Source organism: Etheostoma cragini, chromosome 16 (assembly GCF_013103735.1).
Source record: "Etheostoma cragini isolate CJK2018 chromosome 16, CSU_Ecrag_1.0, whole genome shotgun sequence".
In the NCBI taxonomy this organism is placed as follows: domain Eukaryota; kingdom Metazoa; phylum Chordata; class Actinopteri; order Perciformes; family Percidae; genus Etheostoma; species Etheostoma cragini.
Genome location: NC_048422.1, coordinates 4,547,511 through 4,564,074, shown reverse-complemented (window position 1 = coordinate 4,564,074; position 16,564 = coordinate 4,547,511). Strand labels below are relative to the sequence as shown.

Sequence of the window (16,564 nt, the reverse complement as noted above, 5' to 3'; positions counted from 1 at the left end):
CCTCTCGGATGACTGATCTTCTCACCCTATCTCTAAGGGAGACGCCAGCCACTCTCCTGAGGAAACTCATTTCGGCCGCTTGTACCCTTGATCCTGTTCTTTCGGTCGTGCCCCAGTCTTCATGACCATAGGTGAGGGTAGGAACTGCCCGGTAGATCAAAAGCTTTGCCTTCTGGCTCAGCTCTCTTTTCGTCATAAAGGTGCGATAAATGGAATGTAATACCGCACCGGCTGCTCCGATTCTCCGACCAATCTCACGCTCCATGGTCCCCTCACTAGCGAACAAGACTCCAAGGTACTTAAACTCTTTCACTTGGGGGTGAGGTCACACTCCCTACCTGAAGAAAGCACTCCATCAGTTTCCTGTTGAGAACCATGGCCTCAGATTTAGAGGTGCTGATCCTCATCCCAGCCGCTTCACACTTTGCACATCCAGAGAGTGCTGAAGGTCACAGACCAATGACGTCATCAGGACCACATCACCTGCAAAAAGCAGCGATGAGATCCCAAGCCCACCGAACTGCAACCCCTCCCCACCCCGACTACGCCTCGATATCCTGTCCATCAATATTACAAACAGGATTGGTTTCAAAGCGCAGCCCCGGCGGCGGCCAACCCTCACCTGGAACGAGTCCGAGAATCCAGACACAGCTTTTGCTTTGGTCATACAGAGATTGGATGGCCCTGAGAAGGGACCCCCTCACCCCATACTCCCGCAGCACCTCCCACAATTTCTCCCAGGGGAGCCGGTCATAAGCCTTCTCCAGATCCAGAAAACACATGTAGACTGGTTGGGCATAGTCAAAGGTCCCCTCCAAGACCCCTGCGAGAGTGAAGATTTGATTCATTGTTCAAAGGCCAGGACGGAATCCGCATTGTTTCTCTTCCTTCCGAGGTTCGACTTTTGGCCGAACCCTCCTTTCCAGCACCTTGGAGTAGACTTTACCAGGGAGGCTGAGAAGTGACACCCCTGTAGTTGGCGCACACACCCTCTGGTCCCCCTTTTTGAAGAGGGGAACCACCACCCCAGTCTGCCACTCCTTAGGCACTGTCCCAGACTTCCACGCAATGTTGAAGAGGCGTGTCAACCAAGACATCCCCTTCACACCCAGAGCTTACAGCATTTCTGGACGGATCTCATCAATCCCTGGGGCCTTGCTGCTGTGGAGTTGTTTGACTACCTCAGCGACTTCCACCAGGGAAACTGACGACAATCCCCCATCATACTCCAGCTCTCTTTAGGAGTTCCTCAAAGTGCTCCTTCCACCGCTCTATTACCTCCCCAGTTGAGGTCAACAACATCCCATCCTTACTGTATACAGCTTGGACGATTCCTCGCTTCCCCCTCCTGAGGTGTAGAACGGTTTCCCAGAAGCACTTTGGTGCAGACCGAAAGACCTTCTCCATGTCTTCTCCGAACTTCTCCTACACCCACTGCTTGGCCTCTGTCACGGCAGAGGCTGCAGCCCTTTGGGCCGTCGGTGCCTTGCAACTGCCCCCGGAGTCCGCCGGCATAAGATATCCCGGAAAGACTTGTTCTTCAGTCGGACGGCTTCCCTGACCACCGGTGTCCACCAAGGTGTTCGTGGGTTACCGCCCCTTGAGGCACCTTAGACCACAGCTCGCCGCCGCAGCTTCAGCAATGGAAACTTTGAACATTGTCCACTCAGGTTCAATGCCCCCAGCCTCCCCAGGGATGCCCGAAAAGCTCAGCCGGAGGTGTGAGTTGAAAGTCCGTTGGACAGGGGCCTCTTCCAGATGTTCCCAATGTACCCGCACTACCCGTTTGGGCTTACCAGGTCTGTCCTTAGTCTTCCCCTACCACCTGACCCAACTCACCACGAGATGGTGATCAGTTGACAGCTCTCCCCCTCTTCAACCGAGTGTCCAAAACATACGGCCTCAGATCAGATGATCTGATGCATGTTTTGCATTAGGCCCATTGTGTTTGGTGGGAAACTGTGTGGGCCCTTTTTAATTACAAAAGCACAGTAACAATTGCAAAACAAGCCTTGGTCGCTCAGACTATGTGGGTGTCTCTTTAAGCGGACAAGCTACTTCATTTCGTACGTGTAAGTGCCTAAATGTAAAGTGCAAAAGTGAAGTGGAATATAAGTAAGGGGGTGTGGTTATGACTTAAAACATTCTCCGCCTGAAGTGTACGGAAATGATATGAATGTATTGAAATATGTTCCACTCCAGAGATGGTAATACAAGTGTTTTTTAATCTTGATTGACAGCCTTCGTACCTCAGAAACAAGTTACCTGAATGAGGCCTTTTCATTCTACTCAGCCATTCGTCAGCGCTCCTACTACTATCAGGTCAACAAAGAAGACAGGTAAGTTCTCTTTTTTTTTTGTCAGTTGCAGTTTTAAGGTCCTTGATGCCTTTGCTTGAATATAATAAATTGCTTCAGTTGTTTTTTTTTAAGATATGTTTTGTTTCCTGCTGTTTCTAAAAACCTGAGCCAAAAATCTGTTTTGTCTAACCATAAATTGTGGAAATGTGCAGCAAATCTAAAGTCTAGGGTTTGGTTTTATTGTCCACAAATCCCACGACCATTAAGGCCAAGACCATCTCTCAGTACTTTCTTCCATTCCTATTCTGTCGGTGGCCACATGCTTTTTAGTTTCTATTGAAGATGTAAATCTTTAAAAACATGTCATGAATAAAAGTTTTTAAAAAGTAATTTCCTTAAACATTAGGTAATATTGCACTAATTGGGGACCATACTATATGTAGCTGTAGATTAATTCACATTGGGTGATCTTTTAAGTATTTGGAATAACAGTGTGGCTCATTGAAGTTTTTTAATAGTTTTTGGACAACAATGGAGCTTTATAGCACAGGTGAATAATATCTATCAGGCTATGGATACACACACAATACTTGTAGTATCATACGTTTGTTGTTGGTTTGGGTCTGCAACTACAGTAGGTTTGTTAGGTTTGTTGATAATAATATAATGTTTAATATAATAAAAATATAGAATAACAGACTGGATATTGCATTTCTTAGACACTGGCAAGCAAACTAAGATAATCAGTTGTATGAAAAACACAAAAATGCTAATTGTAATCCTTGGATTGAAACGTGAACCATGCATGTCATCTGTAGCTTTAACAAACAATGCTTTAAATGTGCCCTCATTGAATGTGGATTTGTTTGACTCTACAAGTTCAAATTTCCTTCTCCTATCTTTTATCAGGCCAGAATTAGTAGTGAAGAAGCTTCGATATTATGCTCGCTACATAGTCGTCTGTTTACTGCTGAACAAGATGGACCTAGTCAAAGTATTGGTGAAGGTATGGAAGCAAGTTTTTTTTAACTACAGCATGCTGAGTGATCATAACTTGGGAAACCTTGGTTTTCCGAGGAGCATAAAGACATCCACTGAACTTCTGTCGTTTACCATTCATATCAGTATCTCACTATGGGATAGCAGAGAGATTGTTGGGAAGTGAGTAAAAAGAGATTGACATGCAACAAACAACCCGCAAACTTTGCGGTTCGTGGTTGGTGCCCCGACCCCACCCAACCCTGAGGGTTAAAATATTAAATAACAATTATCGATTTGAGACCTGAGCAGGGGGGGCCTAAAGGTAAGAGATGTGAGCTTGTGACCATAAGGTTGTTGTTTCAGTTCTCTGGTTAGTCAACTCCCCCAGAATAAATAAAGGTGGAAAAAATAATACTTTAATTGACCATTAGCCCTATCAAAAGCAGTTTTAAAGAAAACCTATTATGCTTCTTTGTATTTTTCTGTCATATGTATAATGTCGGGTGTTTATTACATTGCCAAAGCTATAAATAATTATGAAAACCTATTTAAAGGTGCTCTAAGCAATGTTGGGTGACGTTACTTTTTTTTGACGTTCAAAGTATTTTCAAACAAAACGAGACTAGCTCACCCCTCCCTCCTCCTCATCCTGTCCCCTCCCAATCTCTTCTGTGATTTTGTGCACTATAATCTTGAAAGCGTGAAAGCGATGTGAGCACTTGTAAAATATGACTTGAGAGCGCAGATGCGATGTGTGCACTAGTAAAATATGACTTAGTGCGTAGATGCGATGTGAGCACTTGTAGAATATGATTTGAGAGCTTGTGAAAAAAAATCTGTACTCGTGTTTTTAGTTTTTCACTTGAGTCACTTTTCCAGTACAACCACAACTCGGTGATTACAACCTCTCGAATCTGTTGCTGCAGTGTGCTCTCTCGCATCACACAGCGACGAGTCTGACCTCTCGAGTTTTGCAACACTTCTTGCGATACATTTGGTGCAAAACTAATTTGTACCTGTGGACTTAGTCTGTGGAGCTCTGAGCCAACAGGACGGCCCGGGGCAGTAGGGTTTCTATCGCCTGATGAGGGACAACTCTGTCCGGCTTATTTATGTAGGATTTTGCCAAACACTTTAGTATTTAGATATGGATCCAGTTCAAACAGCCTTCAAAAACATTTAAATGAGAGATTATCAGATGTGTTTTTGCTTCACCATACAGTTTGACAGACTTTGTAAAGATACCATGATGGGGGCTCTCTAGGAGGAAGTGACCAGTGTGCCAGATGCCTTTTTAAAAAAAATACATTTAAAAATTACAAACAATAGACTGAGGCTGGGATCCAAAATAGTCAGAGAGGATAGATGGTAGGGAGGGAAGACAAAACCACATGCAGAAACGGACACATACACAGACAAACGCAAGACAAGGGACCAAACACTTGCGCAAGTTAATGCAAAGGCTGTAGCACAAAGCGACAGCTCAGACCTCAAAGCTTCAGCAATGCTCAGCCAAGTGTCCAGAGTCCTTCCTGGCGCTCCATGAATGTGTGCCATAGAGAGCTCCATATAAACCACAGTGCACAGACCGTTCATGAGGGGGTTTCCAATAGGTTACAATCATTCAAACAAGTCCAGCAAATACAACACATTTTTCCACAGTTCCAGAGAGCTGAAAGGCTGACTGATCATTCAAATCAATACATTGACAGTAACAGGCACAGTAACATTAAAAATGGTTGGAAATTTTGGATGCAATATTGTTCCAGAACTGACCAACTGGAGAGCACTCCCAGAACGTGAAGATATGTGCCTTGTGCTTTTATTGGGCAGAAAGTGCATAAAAGGCTGTTCATTATTTTCATGTGGTGCATTTTCACGGGGGTGAGATATGTCCTATGAATGAAATTGTAGTGAATCTGCTGATGGTCTGGATTGCGTGACAATGCTGGAATATTTGATCATACATCATGCCAGTTGAGATCATCACTCAGGCCTGGGCAATCGCATGCTCAGATCCTTTCAATAGGAGGGGGACCAGATATCACTAAGAACTGATAAAGCCTAGATACCGTACCACAGTTTTTAGGCTGCACAGTAAATGACTTCCAAATAGTATGCATGGGCAAAGGCCTCTGCCAAGGGACCCCGTATGCCTAGAGTGCTGATCTTAATTAAAGGTAAAAGAAAAAAGGGCAACGTGGTAGATTTAATACGTTCTGCGAGTCAGAAAAAAGTAACAAGCCAACATCGCTAAATATGTCTTTTAGACAATGAAGCACTTCTGGTTCTCATTGTGAGGATGTCATTGGCCAACGACCAATCAGGGTTGTTGTGTTACTGAATAAAGGGGGAAAAATTGTGCCAAGCTAAATGGTCTTTAACTTGTGTTCATTCATAGTTTTGATGCCTTCAGTGATCATCTACAATGTAAATAGTCATGAAAATAAAAGAAATTCATTGAATGAGAAGGTGTATCCAAACCTTTGGCCTGTCCTGTATATTGGCTGGATATACCAAACTAACTTTTGTTCACTCTCCTGGTGCACCAACAAACAGCTGAAAGGAACATCGCAACTGTTGGGTTGAGTGGAAAATACGCGTTACGTAACTCTACCTTTTCGGGTCTATTATTTCGCTAAGATCAATAAAAAGCCATATGACATCAATAAATATCAAACGAAAGCCAGACACTATATCTTGAGATTGTGTGCGTGAGTCCTTAACAACTGTAGGTTGTACAACTTATGTTGTCCGTTCATATAAGCCTGTTGTATTGTTCCTTTGTTCTTGCAAATTTAAAAGTAAGTTAGCTAGGGATTTTGTTATTTGTGTTCTTTACTTGTTAGCTTGGTTGCACCTGGCTGTTCATTCATAATTGCAACTGTTGGACGCCCTTGCTCACGTTTGTATTTTAGGTGCATTGTTTACATGCTGCAGTTACACTGCATTAATAGTTAATAAATGAATAGTTAATTAATAGTGGGCTTGTTATTTCCATGCATATACTGTATGTCTGTGTGGATGTGTATGTATATATATATTAGGGCTGGGCAAGTTAACGCGTTAATTTTATTTTTTGCGAAAATACTGCAAAGTTGAATTTTCTTATCACCTGAGTATTTCCAGTCTGAAATATCACTTTGACAGTCGATACCAGAAAATCATTCAACAAAACACAGAGTGGTGCGAGGCTACGGCAGGCTACGTTAGATGCAGCGTGTGGGTAAGTAGAGAAAAACAAAGGCAAGAGAAGCTAACAAGTGCCATAGCGACGCGGATAACTACAGACTGCAGGCCCAGTAGGGTTGTGGAGGACATCGGTCTGAGAACCGCAACAACGACGGCAGGTATGAGACTCCCTCAAGACGCACCATCACAGGAAGAATACACGAGTTGAATGAAAAGGAGAGGACTGCAAAAGCGACCACGCTACAACATGTCATTGTGCCTCTGCACAATGAAAGAACAGCGTTCCCTTTACAGCGTGTTTGACAGTGTCCTGCGAAGTGCAGAAAAGTTGTGGGGCACTCTAAACAAAGTCCAAGTGCTGCAGAGTTAGAGCAACAACAGAAGAACATGGACATAAGGAGTCGCTTATGCAACACGTTCCAACCAGATGGACTTCATCTCTGGACATGATAAATACATTGTTTAAGTTGACATGTACACAAAATATTTTATTTAACTGCTACTTTATAAACAAAATGCTGGTAATTTTTTGCAGAACAAATGTTACGGCACTTTTGTTCATATGGCAGAACATTTTAAAAAATTGCACTATATACACTACTTTTGAATTAATTATTTCATTTTGCGATTAATCGGGGAAATTATGCGATTATTCGCGATTAAAAAATTGTAATCGCTGCCCAGCTCTTTTATTTATATATATATATATATATATATATATATATATATAAAACCTCGTTGGGTCTTAATGATCCTAAGAACGGTGAGAAATCAGTCCAGAACTACACTGGAGGAGATGGTCAATGACCTGAAAAGAGCTGGGACCACCGTTACCAAGGTTACTGTTACACTAAGACCTCATGGTTTGAAATCATGCATGGCACGGACGGTTCCCCTGCTTAAACCAGCACATGTCAAGGCCCATCTTAAGTTTGCCAATGACCATTTGGATGATCCAGAGGAGTCATGGGAGAAAGTCATGTGGTCAGATGAGACCAAAATAGAACTTTTTGTTCATAATTCCACTAACTGTGTTTGGAGTAAGAAGAATGATAAGGTATTAAGGAGAGGATGACCGGGGCCCTGTATTGCGAGATTTTGGGGAACAACCTCCTTCCCTTAATTAGAGCATTGAAGATGGGTCGAGGCTGACCCGAAGCACACAACCCTGATAACCAAGGAGTGGCTCTGTCAGAAGCATATCAAGGTTCTGGCGTGCCCTAGCCAGTCTCCATACCCAAACCAATTAGAGAATCATTGGAAGGAGCTCAAACTCCGTGTTTCTCAGCAACAGCCCAAAAACTTGACTGTAGGCACTGTGATATAAAGAGCCTTTTTTTCATGACCACTGAAGTTTGTCCCATGACATTATGTTTTTTGGATGGTTTATATAGGTCTTAGTGGTCCCGTACTAATGTATCTGAAGTCTCTCCCAAAATTTAGCCGTGGTCATTACAAAAACAATGGTTCAAAAAAATTTATTTACATGCAAATTAATCACATGAAAAAAATTAATAGCTTTGCATTAGATTTTAAAAAGTTTTTGTTTTTGTAAATTTACATGAACTTTATACCTGTCTGCTCCCTGCAGGAGTTATCTGAGGAAATCGAAGATTACACACAGCGATTCAACACAGAGGACCAATTGGAATGGAACTTGGTTCTACAGGAAGTGGCAGCTTTTGTAGAGGTAACTAACCCTCCAAATGTAACAACTCATAAGTACTGACAATGTTTATTTTATTACCCAAAATGCATGATACAAACTTTTTTTGATTAAATGTTACTGAAGTCCACTGAATTCTTTGTGTCTTGATATCATATATATATATATATATATATATATATATATATATATATATATATATATAATATACACACAGGGCAAGACAAACTAAGGTGTTGAAGTTAGTGGCTCACTGTTGTTTCTCTGCATTTGTTAAACAGGCTGATCCAGTGGTAGTTCTGAATGACAACACTTCTGTCGTAGTCACCAGCAATCGGCTGCAGGAGGGAAATGTGCCTCCACTGGAACAAGGCATGGTGGTTGGGCAGCTCGTCCTTGCAGATGCACTAATCATCGGCAACTGTAACAACCAGGTTTTAACCCACTAATTCTAATTCACAGTTCCTAACACTATATACACATCAACAACATTGTTGACCAGTCTTATTGAAGAAAACGTGGCCTTTACTAGGAATCCAGATCAACATGTCCTGGATTTATTTCAGTTACCTGGCTTCACCTTAACAACTGCGGACCCACATAAGCTGTGTCACGACGGTGGTTATGAACTAGTTCAATAAACCCAGGGTTTCACATAAAAGTTGTTTACACAGCATGACCAATCGCAAACATCTACAAGAGCTGCATATTTTACATAAGAAGAGCAAACTATAATTCTACATAAATAGGAAGAACAAAGACACTGTTACAGGCCAAACGCAATACAGTTGTTGTTCCTAAATCAGGAAGGTGGTAAAAAAAAAAGAGAGCCACGCTTAATCGATATCACTCCCCCTATCAGTCAGGAAACAAGATCTGACCATAATTACAATTGTTTTTTTCATAAACTGCCGTTACTTTAGCCTATTATTTCAGTTGCAACCCTGGCAGTGGTAAGCGAGTTAGTTACCACAGCGATTTAAGCCGGTAACAAGGGATCCACCCCCATGATATGCAAACCATGGGTTGAACCTGAAGTTACCTCCATAATGCCAAATCTTGCTTCGTAGCACAGGCTTCTGTTAGTGGCTCTCAAACAAACTATATCTGTGTGGACCTGTGTGTCTGGAAAAAAGTTGAATTGAATATCAAACATACCTTTTCAATATAAAACTTAGCAGTATTATCTGCAGCTCTGTCGTCTTACATTGCTCTTTAATAATAGTTTCACTATTAAAGAGGACAGAATGGAATTTTTTTCACTCTGTTATCAAAGGACAGTTTCAGTGCAAATTAACCTAGGGGTTATTAAATGGACTGTGTTTTTGTAGCGCTTTTCAAGTCTTAACGACTACTCAAAGCGCTTTTACATAGTACAGGAACCATTCACCCACCGTTCACACACATTCACACACTGTGGCCAAACCTGCCGTACAAGGTGCCATCTTGTGGGGGTTGTCAATCCCCATACAGACCAAAGTATGGTGGGGGACTGGTAGCTGGAGAGATGCCAGTCCATCGCTTGGGCACTGCCAAGGTGCTCTTGAGCAAGGCACCGAACCCCCAACTGCTTGGGGCGCCTTTCCATGGGTAGCCCCCTTACATCTCTCCATTAGTGCATGTATAGGTACTGAGCATGTGTTTGTAATTCAGGCCTGTTTGTAATAACAATAGTGTAAATTTTTATTCCCCTTGTGGGACAAATACAGTATACATTATTATTATTAATACATTATAAATCGTTCTTTGTAATTTATTAAGATCTAGCCAGGTTTATTACCATTCCATGTAAATGTCTTTGTTATCCTGTCAAACCCTTTAAAATATGACAGGGGAACCTCCAGACCTCCCTACTATTAAGTCGCCCATCTATTAACATCACAAGGAATTTTTATTAAATAATGAATCCAAATTATCTTTAATTATGTTTTTTTAACTGGGGATGGAATAAGATACCCAGATATACATTACCTTGCTTTGGCCACTGAAATGCACCTAATTGGAAGGTTGTTACAAGGAACTGAGCTGTTAAAGACCAATTTACCCTAGAACCTGAAAATTTCCAGAGAGTTAATGATCCCGAGTAGACAGGGTATTGATCTGCTAGGTTTGGACACAATAAGCAATATATCATCCGCATAAAGCATAAGTTTGTTCACCACATCTCCTACCTTAACACCTGGAAAGTTAGGCTCTCCCATTATGACTGCTAACAAAAGCGCTATGGCTAAAGAAAATAACAAAGGAGAAAAATGAAAGCCTTGTTTTGTTCCCCCTTCCAAGAGCAAAATATACAGAAATTAACCCATGCAATAATAATGAGACGCCTGATATTTTCTGATGAGCAACGCCCGCGAATAAACCCCACCAGATCAGGATTAATGGGAGAAGTAATATCCTTATTTAATCTGTTTGCCAACATTTTTGAAATAATCTAACATCATTACGGAAATTGGGAGTATTCTTACAGTCTCCTAAGTCTTTACCCAGTGCCAGTGGAGCCAGTTCAGTTACAAACTCTTAAACATTTCAGCTGTACCCTGGGGCTTAACGCACAGGCATAATTTCCTCTATAGTCAAATTCGCATCAAGAAGTTCTCTCTGCTCTTCTGTCAGTTTTGGAAGCCCTAGTGGCTCTATGAAGGAACACATTACTTCAACAGTAGAGGTAGATAATGACCTATAGAAATCAGTGTAAAATTCTTGTTTTTATCTACAGTTGATCCAAATAACTGAATTGGATCCAACTGCAGAAAGAGTAGAAGCTGATTACCTTATGTATCTAGCAAGTAGTTTTCCCGCTTTGTCTCCTGATTCAAAATAATTTTGTCTTGCCCTAAATAATGGAATTCAACCTTCTGAGATAAAATTTGTATTGAGTCAGATTTATCAGGCCAACCTGTGGCATTCTCTGTTTATTCCATGTTTCAGCATGTTTGATTTTACCTTATAGTTCTTACAGTGCTTTAGCACTTGTCTTCTTATGCAATGTTGTATGATGCGCCCCCTGATCACGGCCTTTAAGGCCTCCATGCCACCCGGAAGATGACACTGAGGAACAATTGCTCAATTTAAAATCACCACCTTGTAATTTCTTTTCCAAATCTATAAAAAATGTCTCAACATCTACATTAGGTGCATATTGTTATTCAAGTCACAAAGATAATAACTTCCAGAATTATCCTTAATTTGTTTAAGTTAAATTGCCTGTGCTTGCTAGTAGGTGTAATGACCCCCCTACTCTTGCTAGACCCTGTACTGTGAAACACATATCCGACCCATCTTCCACACTATTTTGTTTAGATTCAATTTTATATATTGTATCAGATCAAAAAAAGAGTAATCTCAAGACACTTTACAGAAAGACTAGGTCTAGATCACACTATAATTTACAAAGACCCAACAATTTCAGAAATTCCCAAGCATTTAGTGCAGGAGTAGCGAGGAAAACCTTCCTTATAGGGAGAAACCTCGGGTGATGAGGAAAAACTTCCTTTTAGGAAGAAACCTCGGACGGACCCAGGTTCTTGGTTGGTGGTGTCTGACGGGGCCAGTTGGAGGATGTAATGAATAGCGGCAATAACAGTCACAATAAAGATAACAAAACACTGACTACAAATAGTCGTTTGTCGTAGTTCATAGCATAGCAGGATGCAGCAGGAATTTGCAGGGCACCACAGAGCGTAGCTGGATGTAACGGGGCATTGCAGGACATATAGCAAGACCACGGTGACAGCTGCAACCATGGTTTTGGTGCCTCCCTAATCCAAGGAAACGTGCTAGGCGAAAAAGAACATAAGGACTCTGGGGAATAACTCCCCAGAGCTAGGTTAATAACAAACAGTTCTAGGACACGGATGCACACAAATTGAAAGAGAGAGGAGCTCAGTGTGTCAAAGGAAGTCACCCAGCAGTCTTAACCTGTAACACCATAATTAAAAGAGAGACAGGGAAAAGAGAGGAGCTTGATCAGGATAGAACTTTCTCCTGCCGGATTGGTCTGTACTGCGCTGCCTCCCTCCAATTTGAGAATATTGTTGATTATATGGTAAATGAATTTGACGACTATGACAAGAAGCAGGTGGGCCGGGTTTGGCGAATGCTGCGACTCCTCACTCCCTAACTACAAGGTTTCTCAAAGAGGAGAGTTTTAAGTTTACTCTTAAATGTGGTGATGGTGTCTGCCTCCCGAACCCAGACTGGAAGCTGATTCCACAGGAGAGGAGCCTGATAGCTGAAGGCTAGTACTCTAGTAACTCTGCATTCTGGGTGTGCAGTGCTCTAGTGGGACAATAAGGTACTATGAGCTCTTCAAGATATGCTTGACCATTTAGAGCTTTGTAGGCCAGGAGAAGGACTTTAAATTAAATCCTGGATTTTACAGGACGCCAATGCAGAGACGCTAATACAGAAGAAATTATATTTTTTCTTAGTTCTTGCGCTGAGGCATTCTGGTTCCGCTGGAGAGTCTTAAGGGACTTCTCTAAGCATCCTGATTATAAAGAATTACAGTAGTCCAGCCTGGAAGAAACCAATACTTGGACTAGTTTTTCAGCATCATTTTGAGACAGGATGTTCATAATTTTTGGCAATGTTTATGGGCGTTTGAAGGATAAATCCTGATCAAAAATAACTCCTAGATTTCTGACAGTAGTGCAGGAGGCCAGGGCAATACCATCCAGGACACGTCAGTGCAGTGGCGCCTGTGTTTGGCTTCGCCGCTGTGATGGGTTGCTCGTCCCAACTCGTTTTGTTTGTTTCCTGCGCTATATTGCTACTGAGTTTGTCAACAAATGTTGTGTCAACGTCGTGGGTGTACGATCGCCAAGCAATGCTGCTGATCCGATCCTCCATGGGGAGTGTGGTGTACTTGGAGGGGTACAGGTAATTTGCAGCCTGTTTGTAGGTCCGCCTGCAACTTGTGTCTGTATGCGGCATGGAGAGGGCCTAATACAACCTATGAATAAACAGCAGAGAAAGCGAGGAAAAAGGGCGAGGAGGCAGGTTCATTTGAAAAAACTCCTGAACTTTGGGTCTTTGACTGCAACTCCAGACATTCATGTCTTCGTTCCATCTTCCCTCATGTCCCAGCGGCTCTGGTAACCGGTGTCCTGGAGAAAACCTACCGCTGGTCGCGTTGTGTGTTCCGTGCATCTGAGGTCACTGCCACAAGCTTCTGTCTCTGCTTCAGGTGCTCCTGCACCGATCAGGGTGGGTTTAATACATGCCTGTTCCATTGCAAATAAGTTTCTTTTACTCAGTGATTCATTTACTTCCAAAAACATGGATTTCATGTTCGGAGACATGGCAATGGGATTTGGAATATTATCAGTTGAATGAGCTCTGTCCTGTGGACTGTACTTTTAACAGCACACCAAGACTCACGGGCCGTGGTGGAGGTCTTGCTGTGGTTTTTGAAAAACCTATTACCTGCCAGTCAAGGAGTGGTGACACGTACTCTTCTTTCGAACTACAGATTACTAAAGTTGGTCATTCAAATACATTTGACTGTATCAAGTGCTCAAGCTAGAAAGACTGATGATTATTAAACCTTGAGGTTGGACGGCCAATCTCGCCTTTACTTTGAAAAGTTTGCCAACTGTTTTTTGGGTGAACAGTGTCACAGCTTTTTGTCAAACCAGTTTACCAGCCACCTGGGCCAGTTGCCTCTTTTCTTACTAATTTTTCTTATTTCTTATCATCCATTATTAATCAAATATATATTACAAATGAATCATTAATTAAGCTTGTGGGCTCATTGAAACCCTCCCAAATCCCTGTTGGTGTTACCCACATCTTTTCTTTTAAAAATCATACATCTACTTGGCCCATGATTGGTTTCAATTTTTAATTTATTTCTTCAAATGGGCCAGGTCTCTACCTGTTTAAAGCATGCTGTTGTTCAGCCTATCTTAAATAAGAACAATCTAAACTGCCTTTCATTTTGAAAATGTTTGGAAAGGTTTTTGCAAACAAGCTAAATATAGTTTTGGATTCTCAAAATATCTTTTGATAAGTTTCAGTCTGGCTTTCGTAAAAAACATTCAACTGAGACTACTGGCTAAGACCTCAGGATCAAGGTTGGGCTTTTTTCACACCTACTTTAAATGACTGCGGTACATAACCTGTTAATAAAGACATATTGATCATATCTAGTAGTGAAGGGGTAAAGCTTCTTTAAGTAGCCTCATTGGGATGGGGGTATGAAACAGGTAGATGACTTAGCTAAAGAGACCTTTAACATTAATTGTTGTAGGATAAAAGCAGGCTTAAGTATATGTCAGGTCTTGTTCTTCTTTCTAGTGGTCCTGCGTTTAAAGGTGAACCGTTGGGCCTCAAACCTATAGGAATAGATGGCTCAGTGAAGCTGTAACTATCTCAGCCTGGCTACAGTGAAGTCAAAATTTGACTTCCTGTCTCCTGTACCTAGAGATTGGCATGGTTGGATTTCAGTTGGCTTAATAGCTGGTTGGATTTGCATTGAGAGATGATCTTATGAAAACTTCCACATATCCATATCTATGTATGCTAAAGGGTATGTGATGATGTGGGGCTATTTTAAGCCCCACATCATCATGAGTAACTCAGGAGTGCAGCACTCTTATAAACAGGTGGTATTCAAAAGTAAGCTAAACACTCTTCTTTTTAATAAAGCTTATAGTTAGGGCCGGCCCAGGTTTTCCTTAGTATAGGTTTAAACTGCTGGGGGACCTATGAAACACTGAGTTGCTCTCATATCCCCTGTTTTTCCATCCGTTTTAACTTCTTGCCCAGAGTCCTTGTGCTTTCTCGCCTCATAGATTTCCTTGTATTGTTGTTTTGCAGCTGCTGCCGGTGTCCTGCTCGACTCCCTGCACTGCTACTCCTATTATTATTATTATTATTATTCATAGTTTTGTTTTCTTTACTGTTACTATAATTGCCACTGTTCATCATGCCATTCCATTATTCCTACTGCTATAATTATATATATATGTTCTTGTGGGAATTGTTGGGTCTCTTCAAATTACAAAGTAGGTCTAGACCACATTCTACAAAGTGTCTTGAGATAACTTCTGTTATGATTTGACACTATAAATTAAATTGAATTGAATAGTAAATCTGACTCCGACTGACTTGAAAACTTGCACAAACAAACTACACAAAGAATTAAGAGAGGTTTAGGATAATAATTATTGTTCTTGCAAGGGGAACAACATCTTAAGTCAGCTTGTCATTTGCTTCTCTACTCAATCTGACAGACAAATCTGTATATTCACCCTGGTCTTAATAACCATAACCTAAACACTATGGGGTATGAACGTGTTAGCCTACAATTTTCAGTCAATAGCCTTTTACCAGAGCAGAATCTTCATTCATATCAGCATTGACTAATAAATTAAATAATAAATAATCCTTAAGAGTTACCAATTACTACTAGTTACTAAGTTAAACCACACACCATGTGTGGTTTAAATTAGTAACTCTTTCAGGAGTACGTAGTGCTCCACAATTAATTGAATTTTAATCACGATCACGATTTTTGGCTTCCCACGATCAAATTTACGTAATCAAGCGATATTTGAAATGCTTGATTCTGTTCATAGAACACTCCGGGGTTCTTTGCAAAGCCAATCTACCGCTTCAGGACCACTGTCTGATCATATGTCAGTCAGAGTTGTTCCCTGCAGCTTTGTTTCTTCTAGATGTAGACCGTCAGAGGACAGAGTAACGTGAGGAAAAATCCACAACAGATAGCAGTTGGTCTTACGTCGGTCACAAGGTTTACCAGTTTACCAATAAATCATCACACACTCATCACAACAGCAGTGACCAGTGCTAGTTTTTGTCTTTTAGCATACTGGGCTCTAGGGTGCTAGTTAGTGTCTGTTAGCTCACAGGTCTCTAGTGTGCAACTAACAATTTTCTTAGGTTCCACCTGTGCACCTAATGTCCTCGCATTTGCTGCCTCTCCACAAACGAAGCAATGTTGTTTTTATCAACGTGGTTTAATTTTGCGTTGCATAACCCATTTCTTTTGTAAATCCATAACTGTGTTTGAATCTCTCCGCTTAGCCCCACGCCTAACTCACACACAGCTCCCCAGCAACATGGAGAGACAGCGTCCGCCGGTCCACACTTCTGACATTTGTCAACAGTTTTAATTGTTATCAACACAGCTGTATATTGTTAAGCATGAGAGGCAAACCTGTATTTGGATCAGTGTTTCCGCCGGTAACTTCAGTTGGTAGAGTAATAGCGTGTGAGACGGAGCCTGCTGGACCTGGGCGAAAGATATGAAACATGGCCAGAATATCATAGCTGATAAAAATACAGCGCAGTGACAATACAGAAATTTCATACACACAACGTACACTCACCGGCCACTTTATTAGGTACCCCATGCTAGTAACGGGTTGGACCCCCTTTTGCCTTCAGAACTGCC

General features: G+C 41.6%; 1 protein-coding gene across 1 annotated transcript in view; it reads left to right on the top strand.

Moving 5' to 3' along the window:
* Positions 1-16,564, top strand: part of scai (suppressor of cancer cell invasion) — a 76,366-nt gene that overhangs the window by 14,203 nt on the left and 45,599 nt on the right. The window contains exons 5-8 of the mRNA XM_034895516.1: positions 2,241-2,339; positions 3,210-3,306; positions 8,065-8,163; positions 8,421-8,573. Of these exons, the coding sequence (XP_034751407.1) occupies positions 2,241-2,339; positions 3,210-3,306; positions 8,065-8,163; positions 8,421-8,573 (448 nt within the window). The remainder of the gene's footprint in view (positions 1-2,240; positions 2,340-3,209; positions 3,307-8,064; positions 8,164-8,420; positions 8,574-16,564) is intronic.